Here is a 19,840-nt window from a genome sequence, read left to right on the forward strand (position 1 = left end):
AGGGGAAAAAAACTGTCTGACGTTTAGAAGACATCTGAAGGCAGCCCTGTACAGGGAAGTTTTCAATGTCTGATGTTTGATTATGTTTTTATATATGCTGTATGCCGCCCTGTTTAGGGGTGTTTTAAATGTTTGATTCTGTTTTTAATACTATGTTGGGGGCCGCCCAGAGTGGCTGGGGAAAGCCAGCCTGATGGGCGGGTTATCAATAATAAAATTATTATTATTTCACCACTTAGTTTCTGGAGATCAGAGGCTTTATTTATGAAACAACGATTTATGGGATGAGTAAAGATGAGTAAAGATGAAAGAGACAAAAGATCTCGTCTCATGATCAATAGGACTCTGCACCTGATGTCTTGATATTATTATTATTATTATTATTATTATTATTATTATTATTATTATTATTATTATTATTATTGGATTGTTCGCAAGGGGCCTCAGCTATAACCATGGTTTGTTTAGCATGATTAGGTGCAAACCAGGCCAAGATGGAGCTGGCAGCAAAACCACGCTCCGGACTCGCTAAAATCATAGACTTGGGAGGGACGCCGGCTCTAGCCCCCTACGATGCAGGGTTCACAGCTATGCAAGTGGGGCAGGCAGGTGGGGGCTTGGCCGAGGTCTGTGGGGCTGTGCCTCATTTGATCCGAAGGGCCGGCCTCCCCCCCAAGGGACTTACCACACGGCGTGGTTGCAGTGCTCCAACGAAAAAGCGTAGCTGCTCTCCCAGTGCTCTTTGGCTTCTTCCGGCAACACCTGAGGGAAAAGCAAAGCGAGGGAGACCGTGAATCACAGAGCCACGGGCATGGGAGGCACCTCAAAGTTCATCTAGTCCAGCCCTGACCGCAGCTGGAGAAGCCCTGGCAAGTGGAAGTCCAAATTCTGTTCAATAAAGCAGCTATGAAGAAGAGGCCGCCACCTTTCCAAGGTCAGCTGTTCCACTGTTGAACAGCTCTCACCCTCGGAAAGTTCTTCCTAATGTTTCAGCTGGTTCTAAGTTGCTTGGGGCTGCCCTGGGTAAGATAAGGTCAAGGTCAAGGGACCCCTGACCATTAGGTCCAGTCGCGGCTGACTCTGGGGTTGCAGCGCTCATCTCGCTCTATAGGCCAAGGGAGCCGGCGTTTGTCCGCAGACAGTTATTCCGGGTCATGTGGCCAGCAGGACTAAGCCGCTTCTGGCAAACCAGAGCAGCGCACGGAAACACCGTTTACCTTCCCACCGGAGCGGTACCTATTGATCTACTTGCACTTTGATGTGCTTTCGAACTGCTAGGTTGGCAGGAGCAGGGACCGAGCAACGGGAGCTCACCCCGTCACTGCGGGGATTCAAACAGCTGACCTTCTGATCGGCAAGCCCTAGGTTCTGTGGTTTAACTCACAGCACCACCCTTGCAGTCTAGAATAGCCTTGGCTATTTTTTTGCTCCTGCATCATGCAACTGACTCAAATTCAGCTTGTGATGTGCTAAGACCACTCGGTCTTTTCCTCCCCACATCCTGCTCTCAAGCCAGATGTTTTCCCCACCCAGAGGAGCACCCGGCAGTGACTTCGGTCCAGACTCACCCGTCGGTACTTCTTGAGGAGACTATCCAAGGTCTCCGGCTGGCTGTTCTTGCGGATGTTCGGCTTGTAGAGGGTGAAGTATCTTCCTTTGCTTTGCTCAGCCAGAACGCAGGTGTACTGCTGGCCTCTGATCTGCAAAAGGCAGCCGGGAAAGTTGGGGGGGGTCAACGTTTGGACAGGAAGCACGACTTCTTATACAGACACGCCCCATATTTCGGCCTAATCTGGAGTCCCTCTCCAGGACACACACAAGCCCATAATGAAGAAATCCCTACGGGGAGCGAGCGCCCGACTCGCTCCGCTTTCCTCCTCCCTCCTCAGTTCCTCGTTCCTTTCTTATCGTGGCTATCAGGTCAGAAGTCTGTGGGCTGTGGGCTTACACTCTCTCTCTTTGTGTGTGTGTTTAATTAAATTTTCTGTTTGATATTTTAGAATACTCATTGAAACAACCTTAAAACATAAACAACTTCCCTTCTCTGTCCAGGGTTCATTTCGCATGCCATAAATCCCTGCATATTTTACATAAAATAAACCATTCTGTATTCTATTATTACATCCATCAAAACTTATTTACTCTGTTGAATTTATCTTAATGGTGCCAGCGTTTTCAAGTGTACACAATTCACCACCCATAAATTCAATAAACGTTTTCCAATCTTCTCTAAACGTATGCTCTTCTTGTTCTCTTATTCTATATGTTAGGTTCGCAAGCTGTGCATATTCCATCAGTTTTAAGCTGCCATTCTTCTTTGGTTGGGACCTCACTCATTTTCCCTTTCGGGACTAACAAAACAAGGGCTGCAGTAGAGACATACATTAAAAGCTTCCCTAAACAGGGCTGCCTTCAGATGTCTTCTAAAAATCTGCTAGTTGTTGTTCTCTTTGACATCTGGTGGGAGGGAGTTCCACAAGGTGGGTGCCACCACCGAGAAGGCCCTCTGCCTGGTTCCCTGTAGGGCTTTCAAGGTCAGCACTGAAACTTTGAATTGTGCTTGGAAACTCACTGGGAGCCAATGTAGGTCTTTCAAGACCGGTGTTATGTTGTCCCGGCGGCCGCTCCCAGTCACCAGTCTAGCTGCCACATTCTGGATTAGTTATAGTTTCCGGGTCACCTTCAAAGGTAGCCCCAAGTAGAGCGCATTGCAGTAGTCCAAGTGGGAGATAACCAGAGCATGCACCGCTCTGGCCAGACAGTCAGCGGGCAGAGAGGGTCTCATCCTGCGTACCAGATGGAGCTGCCCTGGGCACAGAACTGACCTGCACCTCCATGGACAGCGGTGAGTCCAAAATGACTCCCAGGCTGCGCACCTGGTCCTTCAGGGGCACAGTCACCCCATTCAGGACCAGGGAGCGGAGGACCTAATGCGACCCTCCTCCAGCCTCTCTCCCCATGCCACACCCCTCATTCGCCCTGCCTGGCATCCGGAGAGGAATCTCCTGCCTGGAAACGTTTCCACGGACTCTAGAAAAGCCTCTCTCTCGCCTGAACAGAGGTGTGAGCGAGAGAGGGTGCCGAGAAGCTAGCCTGCTGCACGGAGGCGAGACTGGAAACACTCCACCCTCCTCGCCCTTAAGCAACCTCACCTTATAAGACAGGTAGAAGCCATCCTGAGGACCTGTGAGTTGTAGGGATTTCTCATAGGCCTCTTCCCACTTCAGGCCTCTGTCGACGCTGATCTAACGAGGGGAGGAAATTAAGAATTACAAGGGCACAAGGAGGGAGGGGTCTTGCAGCCGGTGCAGGAGGCAACGCTCCTTCGCCCAAGCTCCAGGCTCAGTTAATAATAATACATTTTTATTTATACCCCGCCCTCCCCAGCCAAGACCAGGCTCAGGGCGGCTAGCAACCAATAATAAAAATAAGTTGATTAAAATACAATTTAAAAGATTAAGACACAATATTAAAACAATTAGGGAGCAATCTCATCATAGGAATATTAAAACAATATTAAAACAATTAGGAATATTAAATTAGTATTAAATTAGTAAACAATTAGGAATATTAAAACAATTAGGAATATTAAAACAATATTAAAACAATTAGGGAGCAATCTCATCATAGGAGGAGAAAGGAAAAGAAAAAGGGGGAGGGAATCAAACTGATTCTGAGCCAAAGGCCCGGTGGAACAACTCTGTCTTACAGGCCCTGCGGAAAGAGATCAGATCCCGCAGGGCCCTGGTCTCAAGAGAGAGTTAAGTGGCTCAAAGGTAGCTCCGGTCCTGATTTATTAGAATTGCAGAGCTGGAAAGAGACCGTGGGGGGTCATCTAGCTCCACCCCCTGCAACGCAGGATTCTTTTGCCCGATGTGGGGCTCAAACCCGCAACCTTGAGGATCAAAGAGCCTCCTGCTGTGCCAACGGAGCTGTCCTTATCTGTGCTGTGAGAAGGCAGTTGCTCTTCAAATAATTCATATACTTCTTCCAATCTTCTGTAAATCACTGGTCCTGGCATTCTTACCTTGTAGAAGACCACCTGGCCATCCTGCGGGTGCCCTGGGGTCAGGAAAACCTCCTTACTCTCTTCGTAGATCTCGTCGATACCGGGGGCCAGGTCTGGCGGGGAGAGAAAGAGGGGGAGATGTAGAAAGCCCTGCGCTGGACAGAATCCGCTCCCCTGCCATGTCACACCAGGGGGAGAGTTTACCATCCAACGCTGCCCTGACAGCAGCTGGAAATGGCAGTGTAGAAACTGAGAAAGACGCCCCTCCCTCACCCCTTGCACAAAGCACACTGCCCCTCTCGTCATTACAGGCACAATCTACACATATCTACTTGCACTTTGACGTGCTTTCAAACTGACAGAGCAACGGGAGCTCACCCCGTCGTGGGGATTCGAACCGCCGACCTTCCGATCGGCAAGCCCAAGAGGCTCAGTGGTTTAGACCACAGCGCCACCCGCGTCCCTTTTACCTAGATACAGTGGTACCTCGGGTTTAGAACTTAATTCGTTCCGGAGGTCCGTTCTTAACCTGAAACTGTTCTTAACCTGAGGTACCAGTTTAGTTAATGGGGCATCCCGCTGCCGCTGTGCGATTCCTGTTCTCATCCTGAAGCAAAATTCTTAACCTGAGATACTACTACTACTACTACTAATAATAATAATAATAATAATAATATCTTTTATTAGGCATAGCAAAGCACACATTATCAAACAGAACCTGAGGTACTATTTCTGGGTTAGAGGAGTCTGTAACCTGAAGCGTCTGTAACCTGAGGTACCACTGTATAGGACATTCACCCAGTCCAGCAGAGCTTAACTGACGGAGGTAAAGGCTAGACTGGGGGCAGAGATCTGGGAACTCAGAAATCCCGTTATGGAGCATAGGGTTTTATTAGCAGGTGTCCTCAATTGGAGGATGCTTACCCAGAATTCCCATGTCGTATTTGCCGTCCTTCTTGTCCCTCTCGATCAGGTAGTCGAACGTGTCGCTGAAGTACTGGAAAAGGAGGTTCTGCTTGTGGACTTCCAACCCCAGGATGCGGTTCAGGAACTTGCTGATGGAGCAATCTGCGGAAACGAAAAGCCGTCATTCTCTCTCTCACACACATATACAAAACCCTTCGGAGATCTGGCTTGGTGGTCCTGCCTCCCACTTTGCAAAAAGCAGGCATGAAGCAGGGAGGTCTGGGGGCCGAGGCCACGGAAAGCACGCTTCCATACTGGGATTCAATATACCGTATTTTCCGCTCTATAAGACGCACCAGACCATAAGATGCACCTAGTTTTTGCAGGAGGAAAACAAGAAAAAAAAATATTCTGAATCTCAGAAGCCAGAACAGCAAGAGGGATCGCTGCGCAGTGAAAGCAGCAATCCCTCTTGCTGTTCTGGCTTCTGGGATAGCTGCGCAGCCTGCATTCGCTCCATAAGACGCACACACATTTCCCCTTACTTTTTAGGAGGGGAAAAGTGAGTCTTATAGAGCAAAAAATACGGTAATTTCAGATGCAAGCACAAAGGGAAAACAACGGGACAAAAGGCTTCGTGTGTGGTGACAATAAACCGCAGGGGCAAGGTTGTTTTTCTAGAGAAGAAGCGGATCGGAGACAGTGCGCTGCAACGCCTCAAAAGGAAACCTAGCTTGTGAATGTAGAGGGCTTCACACATTTGCTCTGTCTTTCAGAGTAACCTCTGCTTGACCACAGCACCACCTGGTGTTGCAATTTTATAATGCACCTAAAATGCTGTGGGTTTTTTTACTAGCGTAGCTGAGTCCCTAGAGTCGGAAGGGACCCCAAGGGTCATCTAGTCTAACCCCCTGCAAACGCAGGAACCACAGCTGAGAAATCCCTCGCAGCCAGAAGCCTACCTTTTTCCACCGCCACGTAGCCGTACCGCATCTCTTTGCAGCCGATCCCGACCGAGAGGAGACTCAGCTTCATTTCTGGAGGGGAGCAGAGAGCAGCGTTAACCCTCTTATTGGCTTGCAAGCAAAAGGAAATAAATCTGAAGCCCCAAATGAAGACCACTTGCTCGACTGCACCCGCAAAAAACCCCACTGGTTCCAAGTCACAAAAATGAAAAAGCCCAGTATGTCTTAAACACCTTGCAAAACCGTATCGAAAAATCAGAACTCCTATTAGAATAAACAAGATCCGTTTCAAATACTGAAATACTGAATAAGATGGATAACAATGTGTAATAGAAAAAGAAGTATGAAATTAGGTTAAAGGTGTGTGAAAAAATGTAATAGAAGTGGAAAGAAATTGCAATTGAGTAGATTGCGCCCAGCTGAACCTTTTCCCTTTATGCCCCAACAAACACCGCCCAACCTGCACTCTTGCCTCCAGCTTCCTTACCGTGGAAGAAAGCAGCGTCTTCCCTCGGGTACCCCTTGGGCACGGGGACTTTGTTCTCCGTCTGGTTGTTGATGGTGTGAAGGACCTTGACGAGGGCCCGGGACCCGTACTGGGGAGGGGAAGGAGGGCAGAAAGCATCAGGCCCTGCGCAGGCGTCGGGGTGCAACCCCCCCCCCCCGTTGCCCCATCAAAATAAATAAATGAAACGCTTTGCAGCCCAGCAAATCAAGATTCTGCCCCAAGGAAGACTGTAATTCCATTGTGCGCTATTTGATCGTTCATATATAGCATTGCTCTATATAGTACAGCCTTGGTTCTCGAACACCTTGGAGCTCAAACCACTTGGAACCCAAACGCAGCAAACCCAGAAGTGTTCCGGTTTGCGAACTTTTTTCGGAAGCCGAACATGCTCCGTTTTGAGTGTTACGCTTCCGTTCTGAGTGCCACAAAGCGGTTTAGGAAAAGATAAAACAATGAAATGTAGAAAAACCGCACAGCTGTGCTTTAAAACACACATGAGCTAAAATGCTGAAACAGATTTAAGTTGGCTCAACTTTCAAGGCATCTGGGTTAGGTTAAACACACGTTCCCCCTGTAACGGCGTCATGTAAAATTCCTCCCATAGCCTTTAAAGGGAGCCTCTGCCAACATGGTGACTTCGAGATGCAGAACCCAAAAAGTACAGAATCGCCTAGCCCAACTCTCTGCAGTGCAGCTGACGGCAGCCATTGGCGAAAACATCTGGGAGAGCTTCCGGGTTGGCGAAGGTTGCTTTATGGTGGCACGAGAGATTTTCTTGGACCAGCGCCCCGCACCCTTTCACTTCTTTCTCGACTTGCCCCTCACCTTATTCTCAAAGTTGTATTTGCTGAGGTCTCTGGATTCGGTCGCTCTCCTGTCTCCGTGAGTTAAGGCACCCTATTGAGAAGGGGAGAGAGAGAGAAAAGGAAAGGAAATACGTTGTATATTTTTGCAGTAGCCTAGCCTGGCAGTCCCACCTTCTCGCACGGACCTGGAGTGCTGCTGCTGCCAACCGCTGCCAGGTATGCCCACCAAGGTCCCCTCAAACCCTGGATCCAGCCCTTTACGTTTTCTCTGTTAACTTTCACGTATGTCTTATCCCCCAACACACACACACATACACACACACACACACACACACACCCAGCAGTGAAGAAAGGGGAAGAGACCAGGGCAACATGGCTCTGAGGTTGCTTCAGTGAATTTGTGACTGAGACAGGACCTGAACCGGAATACCTCCCAAAGTGAATCATAGAATCATAGAGTTGGAAGAGACCCCAAGGGCCATCGAGTCCAACCCCCTGCCAAGCAGGAAACACCATCAGAGCACTCCTGACATATGGTTGTCAAGCCTCTGCTTAAAGACCTCCAAAGGAGGAGACTCCACCACACTCCTTGGCAGCAAATTCCACTGTCGAACAGCTCTTACTGTCAGGAAGTTCTTCCTAATGTTGAGGTGGAATCTTCTTTCTTGTCGTTTGGATCCATTGCTCCGTGTCCGCTTCTCTGGAGCAGCAGAAAACAACCTTTCTCCCTCCTCTATGTGACATCCTTTTATATATTTGAACATGGCTATCATATCACCCCTTAATCTCCTCTTCTCCAGGCTAAACATGCCCAGCTCCCTTAGCCGTTCCTCATAAGGCATCGTTTCCAGGCCTTGGACCATTTTGGTTGCCCTCCTCTGGACACGTTCCAGTTTGTCAGTGTCCTTCTTGAACTGTGGTGCCCAGTTCAAGAAGTGGGTCATTCTCTTAGCCACAAGGGCCGTGTTCACTTCCAAGGGCCACATTACAGCCAGAGACAAAAGAGGGCGGGGCAGGAAATGTAAATTTCACCATTGCCTTTCAAATCCAAGGAAGGAAGAGGCTCACATTCCAGCTCAGCAGAAACGCTTACGGCTGGAACAAGAATAGGTTTAAATAGGCTCATAGATGAATTCTCAGCATACTGTAGAAGAGAGCAACTTGCAATAAACTATCAGAAAACCAAAATCATGGTTTTTGCAAGGAAACACAGACAGTACAGCTGGAGGATGGATAACCAGACAATTGAACAAGTCAAAGCCTTCAAATATCTGGGTATCGTTTTCCAGTCGACCGGGTCCTGGGATGTCCACCAAAAATGTGCCAAAGAAAAAGCTGCTCAAAGCATCAAGATGCTGTCCCGCTTCTTCTATACGAAGGGGGGCAGATACATCCCAGCAGCCCTTGAAGTGTATCAAGCAAAACCTCTGGCGCAGCTATTGTACGGGGCGCAAATCTGGACGGGGACCCATTGCTCCAGTCTTGAAACTGTCCAGTCCAAATTTCTAAGGCAAATACTCGGTGTCCCCCCCTGTGTTCCAAACGCAGCATTGCGACTCGAGGCCTGCCTTCCATCTGTGGAAACTCGGACCTGGCAGAGAACATTTAATTATTGGCTTCGTCTTAATCTGAATCCTCCTGGTCTACTGCCGTTAGTAATGCAAGACCCTCACGAAAGCAAGTGGTTTAAAACTGTGCATAAAAAACTCCTTACATGCGGTCTGCACTCACAGTCCCTACTATCAATGGGCCTCATCAAAGCAAAGAGTCTAATAGGCCAGCGCCTGAAAGACATCGAACGACAAAACAACCTGACTATCTTAAAGAAACTGTGCCCATGGTATACCTACTTTCCCCCTTCTCATTTTGACTCTCCAGCCTCATATTTGTCTAAACTAACCATCCCAAAATACAGACGTGCCTTTACATTGGCTAGATGGGATGTTCTTCCCTCTGCTGTACTCGAAGGTCGTTACCAAAAGACCCCATTTGAAAAACGACTCTGCCCATGTGGAGATGGTAACACGGAAACAGTGTCCCACGTCCTTTTTTCTTGCCCTCTTTACAAAGACCTAAGGAATGAGATTATTACTCCACTCATTCTCTCCAACCCCGGCCGTTCAACAGACATTACACTGCATTTTCTATTATCTGATACGAACAGTCAGATAACAGAGAAGGTCGCGAGGTACATCGAGAGAGCTGTGAAATTGAGGGCCACCATCTGAGTGACAGACCTGTTCACCCGACGGACCTCCTTTTGTCTGTTCTTTTCTTCCTTTTATCCCTATTCTCATTTTTAACTTTTGTACAGCTGTGGCCTGTTGGCTTTGCTAATAAAGTTTTGATTTGATTTGTGCCCTGGAGAGATTTCCAAGGGCCGGAGAGGGGCCTGCCCCCCCAACTATGCACCGTATTTTTCGCTCTATAAGGCGCACCAGACCACAAGACACACCTAGTTTTTGGAGGAGGAAAACAAGAAAAAAAATATTCTGAATCTCAGAAGCCAGAACAGCAAGAGGGATCGCTGCGCAGTGAAAGCAGCAATCCCTCTTGCTGTTCTGGCTTCTGGGATAGCTGTGCAGCGTGCATTCGCTCCATAAGACGCACACACATTTCCCCTTACTTTTTAGGAGGGAAAAAGAGAGTCTTATAGAGCAAAAAATACGGTAGGTCTTTCCTGGTTCAAAGACATGGGGCCAAGGGGGCAGATGGACCTAGGAACCCTTCCGCGGAAGGGGCAAACCAAGACTTACAAGGCTCTCCAGGCGTTTGGCCACAATGGAAGCGAACCGCCTCTCGCCGGCCAGTTCGGAGATGAGGAAGATGTATTCCGGAGCAGAAACCTGGTTGGAGCGGTGCGTCCGACCTGGAAGGAAACCCCAAACAGGGAAGGTTAGCTCTCAACGCCCCCTACAGCGAGGGGTGGGGCAGCCAGCGATGTAAAACCCGGGCCGACCCAATTGGTTTGGGGATGCAGCCGGAAAAGGCAGAGGCTATGTTCCAAAACATACAGTGAGCTTCCTGGCCAAGCGGGGAATCTGAGCTCTATCCACTAGAGTGGTACCTCGGTTCTCAAAATCCGTTCTGAGAGCCCCTTCGACTCCCGAAACCATACGAAAACCAGGGCGCGGCTTCCAATTGGCTGCACTCAATCAGAAGCCGCAAGAGACGTTCAGCTTCCAAAAAACGTCCGCAAACCGGAACGCTTTGAGGTGTTCGGGAGCCGATTTGTTTGGGAGCCAAGCCATTTGAGAACGAAGGTACCACTGTATTTCCCACGTAATCAAGTGATTTTTGAAGGAAGAATTTCTTTTCCTGCTGAACGCAGGACACCTTTCTTCCATTGTTAGAGGATTAAGAGATGAGCTTTCCACCAAGATCCTATCTGCCCATGTTTTAGCAGCAGGAGTGAGGGGCAATGGGGGCACGTAGGAAGGGAGCCCAACTAGGAGAAGGAAAGCTCTGATCCTAAACCTCCGCTGCATTGTGGGATATCTACACGAGAAGGCTCGGGAGTAAACCCTTCACAAATCTGGAGCAGAGTTCCTAAGGCAGGTGGATGGCACCTTGTCCAACTCCTTCCGGCAACTCCAGCTGCCAGATAAAGGTAAAGGGACCCCTGACCATGAGGTCCAGTCGTGGCCAACTCTGGGATTGCGGCGCTCATCTCGCTTTACTGGCCAAGGGACCGGCGTACAGCTTCTGGGTCATGTGGCCAGCAGGACTAAGCCGCTTCTGGTGAACCAGAACAGCGCACGGAAACGCCGTTTACCTTCCCGCCAGAGTGGTACCTATTTATCTACTTGCACTTTGACGTGCTTTCGAACTGCTAGGTGGGCAGGAGCAGGGACCGAGCAACGGGAGCTCACTCTGTTGTGGGGATTCGATCCGCCGACCTTCAGATCGGCAAGTCGTAGGGTCTGTGGTTTAACCCACAGCGCCACCTGCTGCCAAGCTGGTGCTCTGCTTTCCTTTGGACCCCATCAGCGAGGCTAAGAGGGGGGTCTTGTCGTCCAGGCAGCCTAGGACCTCCAGACACGCTGCCCAGACTTGCACCCTAGGGAGGTCACTTTGGCACTGCACAAAACCACCACCAGCGGAAGCATTGAAATGAGAGACGAGCTTTCTCGGGCATCTGTGCTGTGCTTCCGGCTCACCAAACTGCTGGATGGCTCGATCGGCACTCCAAGGCAGCTCTAACGTCATGTGGACGCGCCTCTTCTGATTCTTTACCCGTCTGTCCGCTTGGAGAGAAATCCCTGAGCTGGAGGCCTCGGATATTATTGCTATGAGCTGAGGGACAGAGAGAGGGAGAAACCAGGGGTGGGTGGGATGTGAGTATAAGTACAGTGGTACCTCGGGTTAAGTACTTAATTCGTTCCAGAGGTCCGTTCTTAACCTGAAACTGTTCTTAACCTGAAGCGCCACTTTCGCTAATGGGGCCTCCCGCTGCCACCACGCCGCCGGAGCACAATTTCTGTTCTCATCCTGAAGCAAAATTCTTAACCCGAGGTACTATTTCTGGGTTAGCGGAGTGGGACCACTGCAGCTTTAGCCCTCTGGGCTCGTCTCTCCACTCCCCTCGCTCCCCACCCACCCTGGCACCCTGCTTGCCCCTCCAAGCCCTGCCTGGCGCTCACTTTGTCTCCGTTCATGAAACGCTCCTTCTCCTTGAGGTTCACGTGGTCGATGGAAAGGCATTGCTCGGCTCGCGACTCGAAGACGACGGAGCCGTCCGGCCGCCGCACCAGGCGCCCTTTGCGGCCGGTCATCTGCGTGAGAGAGGGAACAGAAAAGAAAAAGCTGTTATAGCTGGGAGGTCATTATCATCATCATTCTCTTTAATATTTATTGAATTTACCGGGTTTTTTGCACCATAACGCTCACTTTTTTCCTCCTAGAAAGTAAGGGGAAATGTCTGTGCGTGTTATGGAGGGAATGCCTATGGGTGGCATGCCTACGGATTTTCCTCCTCTAAAAACTACGTGCGTGTCATGGTCGGGTGCGTGTTATAGAGCGAAAAATATGGTATATACTGCCCTATACCCAGGGGTCTCAGGGCAGTTCACAAAATCAAGACATAAAACCACAAAATACACAATCAAGACAAAAACAACAACCCAATAGCCCCCCCCCAAAAAAACACATTTTAAAAGGGCACGGGATGTAAATCGGCTCAGATCAACCAAAAGCCTGGTTAAAAAGGAATGTTTTTGCCTGGCACCTAAAGGTGCATAATGAAGGCGCCAGGTGCACTTCCCTGGTGAGAGCGTTCCACAGACAGGGAGCCACTGCAGAGAAGGCCCCGTTCTCGTGTTGCCACCCTCCAGACCTCTCGAGGAGGCGGCACGCGAAGGAGGGCCTCAGAAGATGATCTCGAGGTCCAGGCAGGTTCATATGGAAAGAGGCGATCCTTGAGGTACTGCGGTCCTGAGCCATTTAAGGCTTTATAGGTCAAAACCAGCACTTTGAATTGGGCCCGGAAACTAATCAGTAGCCAGTGCAGTCGGACCAGGATCGGCGCAATATGCTCAAACCGTCTTGCAGTCCGGTGAGCGACCTGGCCGCTGAATTCTGCACCGGCTGAAGTTTCCGAACTGTCTTCAGTGGCATCCCTACGTAGACCGCACTGCAGTAATCTAACCTCGAGGTTACCAGAGCATAGGCAACAGGACATCCCTGTCTACATAGGGGCATAGCTGGGCCACCAGCTGAAGATGATGGAAGGCACTCCGGGCCACTGAGGCCACCTGAGCCTCGAGCGACAGCAAAGGATCCAGGAAGACCCCCAAGCTACAAACCTGCTCTTTCAGGGGAAGTGTGACCCCACCAAGAGCCAGCCATCTGGTCTAGGGAACCCCCCACTAACAGAGCCTCAGTCTAATCTGGACTGAGCTTCAGTCTGTTGGCTCTCATCCAGCCCATTACCGAGACAAGACACCGGCCCAACATTCTCATGATTTTCATCGTCATGGGCCTGCTGCCACCCACCTCTGCCACGTGCTCCGGGCCCCCAAAGTGATCGATCAGTTCGTCCAAGGTGTTGAGAGGTAGTTCTTTGCCCAGCGCCTCCGCCTTGGCCAGGAGGTCCTGTTTCATCTTCTCGACGTTCTCCAGCATGACGGTGCCGTACAGCTCCTTCTGGGAGTTCTGCAAAGAGGTGCTGCCTGCGCAGAGAGATAAGTTGTTTGTTTCTCCCTCTCTCCTGGTGGTAGAACTCGTGGGGACGCCCAAGAATGTGAAACTGTTGGGAGTATTTAGCATGGGGGGCAGGGGAGGAAGGATTTCTCCTTGCACTTTGACAAACCAGAGCAGCGAACGGAAACGCCGTTGACCTTCCCGCCGGAGCGGTACCTATTTATCTACTTGCGCTGGTGTGCTTTCGAACTGCTAGGTAGGCAGGAGCAGGGACCGAGCAACGGGAGCTCACCCCGTCATCGCGGGGATTCGAACCGCTGACCTTCTGATCGGCAGGTCCTAGGCTCTGTGGTTTAACGCACAGTGCCACCCGCGTCCCTTTGGGTGCGATTAAAGATGACAGCAATTAACAATGGCGATAAGAAAGCCCAAACAACCCCTCACCCCGATCGTCGCAAGCGTAACCATTGAAGATCACGTCGTCGTTTTCGAACAGGGACTCCGGGGACGAGTTGAAATCGCTCTCCATCCCTCCTTCGGAATCGGAGCTGCTGTCGGAGCTGATCTTGATGACGCTGCTGCTGGTGAGGTCGCAACTTTTGGGGAACTTGGCCCCGCGGCCCTTCTGCTTCCCTGGAATAAAAGGTGGGGCAGGGTGGGGAAGTGAGGGAGGCCGCTTAAAGAGAGAGGGGAGCCACGGGGCAGACGGGAGGGAGGGAAGGGGCTATCGGAAAGGGGGAAGGAAAGCCCAGTTCCCACTACAGCTCCATGCAAAATAATTCCCGCATGAAAACACCTAGCATGTCAGAAGTGAAGCCTTTTCACCCTGCTTTTCTACACGCAGGAAATTCTGCGGGTTTGGTCCCACCCTCCCGGTATGAAAGACCATTCAACGACACGAGCGACAGGCCAACTGCCTGGGTGAAAGCGGGGCCTTAAGGACAGGCAAAGAACAGGAGGGGAGAGAAAGGAAGAGAGCCAGCACCCCAGAAATCACAATGAGGAAAATTTGGAGGTCAACCGCTTTGGTTCTGCACCACCAGCACGCCTGCGCCTTGAATCATTTTTCTTTTTTCTTTTCTTTTGGGGAAGGGAATGCTGTCGGACTGTCACGGGCCTTGAAAATGCTTACAAGCGCCCCATATAATAACTCAGTCTAGGTGGTGCTTTGAAATTTAAAAGCTAAAAGGGGCTTTTTGAAAATGAAAAGCTGAGGACAGGTTTAGAATCGTAAGAGTTGGAAGAGATCCTCAAAAAGTCCAACCCCATGCAATGCAGTGGAATGGTCTCCCTTGCGAGGTTGTGGGCTCTCCATCCTTGGAGGTTTTTAAGCAGAGGTTGGGATGCTTTAGTTGAGCATAGCTGTCAACTTACAGATTTGAAAATAAGGGACCAGCAGCCTCGAAAATAAGGGATCAGCAGCCAAAATAAGGGATTTTCCAAGCACAGGTATGTTCAACTTCTGAGCCCCTCCGAGCCAAAGGCAGAAAGCCCGGCCAGCAGCCAAACGAAGCCTCAAGCGGTGGTTCCCACAGCACAGCAACCCGGCAAAGGGGATGCAGCAAGGAAAACCACCGTCACCTCTCCGCTGGGAAGCGCAGAGCAAAGGCGAGTCCCCAGGCAACACGGCTGATTTGATTGGCACAAGGCATGCAAGCTCCACCCCCCCCAGTCGTTCTTAGACTCCTTATTGGGTAAGCAACGCAGCCAAGCAACATAGTTGGAGCCTCCCTCCTCCCTGGCCAGCAGGGAGGGAGGGAGAGGAGCTGCTTCCTTTGAAACCCGGGAAGTTTAAGGGACATCATCAATAAGGGACAGCAGCGGGACACGGCGCTGGGATAAGGGACTTTCCCACCAAATAAGGGACGGCTGACAGCTATGTAGTTGAGATTCCTGCATTGCAGGCTCCTGGAAGATGACCCTTGGGGTATCATCCAGCTCTGGAATTCTACGTTTCATTGCAGGTACCCCAACTCCCTGCAATGCGGTCCAACTCCCTCCAATGCAGGAATCAAAGTTGAAAGAATCTATGGCAGGAGACCATCCGAACTCTCTTCCAAAACCTCCAGCGAAGCAGAGACCAACACCTTCCGAGGGAGTCCCATCTACCGCTCAACGGGCTTTTGCTGCCAGAAAGTTCTTCCTGAAGCTGAGTCCGAAGTTCCTCTTTAGTCATTTGGGTCCGTCAGCCCTCTGGAGCTGCAGAAAGCAAGCTTGCTCCCCACTTTCACGTGACGGTCCTTCGGATATCTGAAGGCGGCTATCCTATCTCCTCTCAGCCTCCTCTTTCCCAGGCTAAATATGCCCAGCTCCTTTGACCGCTCCTCATCAGGCTTGGCTTCCAGACCCTTGATCATTTTGGTTTGCCCTCCTCTGCACACATTTAGAGACACCTAGGGCAAAGACCTGTGTGTGTGTGTGTGTGTGTGTGCTGGATGGAAACCAACTTGAGTCCAAAAAATGAATAAAATAAATCCATTTTGGAGGTGAAGGAGGGAGGGAGGAGGCTACATTCTAAGTCCACAACCACCAGGGCAATTAACCACATGCCTGGGAGTCCCTGTTGCAAAGGAGTAGGAAAGGTAAATACAGTGGTGCCTTGGTTCTCAAACACCTTGGCTCCCAAAGGCCGAAAACCCGGAAGTAAGTGTTCCGGTTTTCAAACTTTTTTTGGAAGCAGAGCGTCTGATGTGGCTGTCGGCTATTGTTTCCGCGGCACCAGCACCAATCAGAAGCCGCGCCACGGTTTTCAAACATTTCGGAAGTCAAACGGACTTCCGGAATGCATTAAGTTTGGCGCTTTTGTATTTGCTATTTATTTTGCATTTTTGTTTTTGAGGTTTTTTCGGTTCATTTGTTTCTGTGTCTGCGTGGAACCCAGTTCAGCTACTGATGGACTGATTGCTTGTGTGATTGCAGAAATGAATAAAAGCCCCCCATGCAAACAATGACTATCATCAGTGCAGGTGAGAAGATTTTTTTTTCCAATTTCATCATCTACAATATGGTCTTATTTATTTTATAGCGCAGTACATTGATTACTGCTTTCATTTTATGGATCAAAAGTCTCATTAGCAAAATTCACGTTAAATTGCTGTTTTAGGGGTTGTTTTTAAAAGTCTGGAACGGATCAATCCGTTTTGCGTTCCTTTCTATGGGAAAGCGCGCCTTGGTTTTGAAACGCTTTGGTTTTGGAATGGACTTCCGGAACAGATTAAGTTTGAGAAGCAAGGTACCAGTGTAGAAATAAAGAAACAGAAAGAAATAGAAAGAAAAGGGAGATGGGGTGGCGAAAGACCACGAGTGGAGGCTGGCAATGGGGTGAGGGGGAAGGGAAGCAAGGGAAGAAATGGGGGGGGGCGCGGCAGATAGCAACTGCACCGCAAGGAGGGTGTGGGGGGAGAGGGGATGAGGTTTCAGGAGGGGAGGGGAGAGCGCTGGGGGTCGGGGTCTTACGTTTTCTCTTAATGCCAGTTCCTCTCTCTCTTTTTCGTTTGGTTGAAGGAAAGTGCTTCTTAATTAGTGAGAGGAAGACGCCTCTGAAAAGAGTTGGGAGATGCAGAGATTTTACTCTTAACGGCCAGGAGGAGCCAAACCGTCGCTGATTGTATTTATTTATTTAAAAAAGAAAAGAGGGTAAACCCAAAGGGGAAGGACACAGAGACTGAATGAAACACGAAAGCAAAACAGAAACACCCAAACAACCCCCCCAAAAAACAACCTGTTCGGGATTGGATGTGCGGCTACAAGCATCCCGCCGCTTGGCTTCTTTCTGACAGCCCATTGGCTGAGCTGGTGTGATGTCACAGAATGTTTGGGAGTTCTAAAACGAAGGCCGGGCGATGGAGGGATTGTGGCAGGTTTGCTGAGCAAATCAGAAGCTGCCTTTGGAAGTAGCCCAGTAGTTATAAGGAGCTTAGGAGTCATACTGGGTTTGGGGAGCAGAGAGGGAGGAGAGATATTGGGGCTGGGGGGCAGGCAGTGAGTGTGGCTGAAGAAAAGCAGCCTGGGCCATGAATTTTCCGCACACCAGATTGCAAATAAAAATCTGATTTGTTTATTTTTTGGGAACCCGCCCTTTGCTTACGGTCAGGGAACTGCCATGGGCTTAGAGGCGAGAAATAGAAGGGCAGTTGTCTTACAGGGAGTCTCCGAAAGTCTTGCAAAGCAGTTCCTCCTCCGGAGAGGAGGAGCCTCCCGCCTCCAGTGGAGAAGAGGTGCAAGGACCAGAGGATGTTAGTGAGAGACTTTACGACGCTCTGGAGAGGGGGAAAGAATGCCCTTGCCACCGCCCATCCTGCGCAGTAATCTCAGGCGCCGGGAGGGGCGGAAACGGTTAGGGGTAACGAAATTTTTATGTTGGGGGAGGTACAAAAAAAGACCACTCCTGGATTCTGCTAGCGATTGAGCCAGACATGAGCCTTGGGGCTCTCCACTGTAAATAGTCTGCACCAAAATAAAGCCTGTAAAACACAGGTCGGAGTCTGGCCTGCTTACTCTTGAGCAACCGCAACAGCACCTGACACTTAAAGGTAAAGGGACCCCTGACCATTAGGTCCAGTCGTGGCCGACTCTGGGGTTGCGGCGCTCATCTCGCTTTATTGGCCAAGGGAGCCAGCGTACAGCTTCCGGGTCATGTGGCCAGCAGGACAAAGCCGCTTCTGGCGAACCAGAGCAGCGCACGAAAACGCTGTTTACCTTCCCGCCGGAGCGGTACCTATTTATCTACTTGCACTGGTGTGCTTTCGAACTGCTAGGTGGGCAGGAGCAAGGACCGAGCAACGAGAGCTCACCCCATCGCAGGGATTCGAACCGCCGACCTTCTGATCGACAAGTCTGCACCAAAATAAAGCCTGTAAAACACTGGTCGGAGTCCTGCCTGCTTACTCTAGAGCAACCGCAACTGCACCTGACACTTTTGGTCTGGGAAAAACAAGTCTGACTTGGGGCGATGCATTTATGTGACCAAGTATACCCAAAAGGGCGAGAGACTTGACACATGGATAGGGTAAAAAAATAAAATCAGGGAGGGGGAGATGGGAAAAGTAAGGAAGGATGCATGGACAAATGAGGGGGGGGGGTCACTTGATGCAACTGGGAGCAAAACAGGGGCTTCTATGGGTACGCAACTCGCCCCAATCTCACCCGACGCTACCCCGCCCCGCTCCCGGGACATGAAGGCTGGTCAGCGAGACTGATAGTGAGCGCATGAGCTTGGATGGGAACAAACACTCCCCCCCCCAAAAAAAAAAATACGTTTTTGATAATGTAGAAGCAGAACCCGGCCAGCATTCATTTATAAAGGGGAGATGGGGGTTAGGAAAGAGGAAAGGGTTAGAACAGACAGTGAGAATCTCGGGGCAGGCATATCGCATGCGGCCCCAGCAGATATTCTTATTAAGCACTGCCATTGTTTTATAACAACAACAACAACAACAACAACAACAATAATAATAATAATAATAATAATAATAATAATAATTTCATTATTTGTACCCCACCCATCAGACTGGGTTGCCCCCAGACACTCTAAGCAGCTTCCAACATATAGGTAAAGGTAAAGGTAAAGGTAAAGGGACCCCTGACCATTAGGTCCGGTCGTGACCGACTCTGGGGTTGCAGCGCTCATCTCGCTTTATTGGCCGAGGGAGCCGGCGTACAGCTTCCGGGTCATGTGGCCAGCAGGACTAAACTGCTTCTGGCAAAACCAGAGCAGCGCACGGAAACGCCGTTTACCTTCCCGCCGGAGTGGTACCTATTTATCTACTTGCACTTTGAGGTGCTTTCGAACTGCTAGGCTGGCAGGAGCAGGGACCGAGCAACGGGAGCTCACCGCGTCACGGGGATTCGAACCGCCGACCTTCTGATTGGCAAGTCCTAGGCTCTGTGGTTTAACCCACAGCGCCGCCCACGTCCCGATGCTTCCAACATATATAAAAGCATAAAAGAATATTTGACCCTAAAAAAGTTTCCCCATGCAGGGCTGTCTTCAGGGGTCTTCTAAAGATTGTATAGTTATTCATTTCCTTGACATCGGATGGGAGGGCACCACCACCGAGAAGGCCCCGCTTCCTTGTGCGAGGGTAAAGCCCAGCCCAGTTGAGAGAGCTCGGGGGTGGGGCAGCGCCCAGCCTCCAAAATGCTGGGTTCTGGGAGGCCCTCCTTCCCCGGATGCGCACAAACTCACTCGGCAGCAGATACAAAGCAGGTCAGCTGCCCCTCGCTCTCGTCCAGGACCTCCCGGGTTCGGGCCTCACCTGTCGACTGCAGGCCGATCACGACGCACTGTGGAGGGGGGGGGGACAGAGAGAGGGTTTGTCTGGTAATGATTCTGTATGGCTCAGCTCCCCGTTTACAGACGTTCACAAGCCCGGAAGCGGCACTTTAAAAGGCGCGCACACACAAAACCAGCCCCCCCCCAAAGAGCGGCTAGCGCAATCCCAGAATCCTTTGCGAGCGCGATTTCACGAGCCTTTGCACCAAACTTTGAGAGTTTTAGCAAGGA

General features: G+C 50.4%; 1 protein-coding gene across 5 annotated transcripts in view; it reads right to left on the reverse strand.

The window, feature by feature from the left end:
- The window catches only part of SBNO2 (strawberry notch homolog 2), an 89,539-nt gene that overhangs the window by 2,674 nt on the left and 67,025 nt on the right, over positions 1 to 19,840 (reverse strand). For all 5 annotated transcript variants that reach the window (XM_082206249.1, XM_082206247.1, XM_082206248.1 and 2 more), the window contains 15 exons: positions 19,523 to 19,620; positions 16,792 to 16,874; positions 13,780 to 13,968; positions 13,189 to 13,364; positions 11,838 to 11,969; positions 11,355 to 11,490; positions 9,951 to 10,063; positions 7,214 to 7,285; positions 6,368 to 6,476; positions 5,878 to 5,952; positions 4,934 to 5,077; positions 4,028 to 4,122; positions 3,153 to 3,245; positions 1,569 to 1,700; positions 686 to 762 (listed from right to left, as the gene is read on the reverse strand). In XM_082206249.1, the coding sequence (XP_082062375.1) occupies positions 686 to 762; positions 1,569 to 1,700; positions 3,153 to 3,245; positions 4,028 to 4,122; positions 4,934 to 5,077; positions 5,878 to 5,952; positions 6,368 to 6,476; positions 7,214 to 7,285; positions 9,951 to 10,063; positions 11,355 to 11,490; positions 11,838 to 11,969; positions 13,189 to 13,364; positions 13,780 to 13,968; positions 16,792 to 16,874; positions 19,523 to 19,620 (1,724 nt within the window). The remainder of the gene's footprint in view (positions 1 to 685; positions 763 to 1,568; positions 1,701 to 3,152; positions 3,246 to 4,027; positions 4,123 to 4,933; positions 5,078 to 5,877; positions 5,953 to 6,367; positions 6,477 to 7,213; positions 7,286 to 9,950; positions 10,064 to 11,354; positions 11,491 to 11,837; positions 11,970 to 13,188; positions 13,365 to 13,779; positions 13,969 to 16,791; positions 16,875 to 19,522; positions 19,621 to 19,840) is intronic.

The sequence above is a fragment of the Podarcis vaucheri genome, assembly GCF_965113315.1.
Source record: "Podarcis vaucheri genome assembly, chromosome: 18".
Classification (NCBI taxonomy): Eukaryota; Metazoa; Chordata; class Lepidosauria; order Squamata; family Lacertidae; genus Podarcis; species Podarcis vaucheri.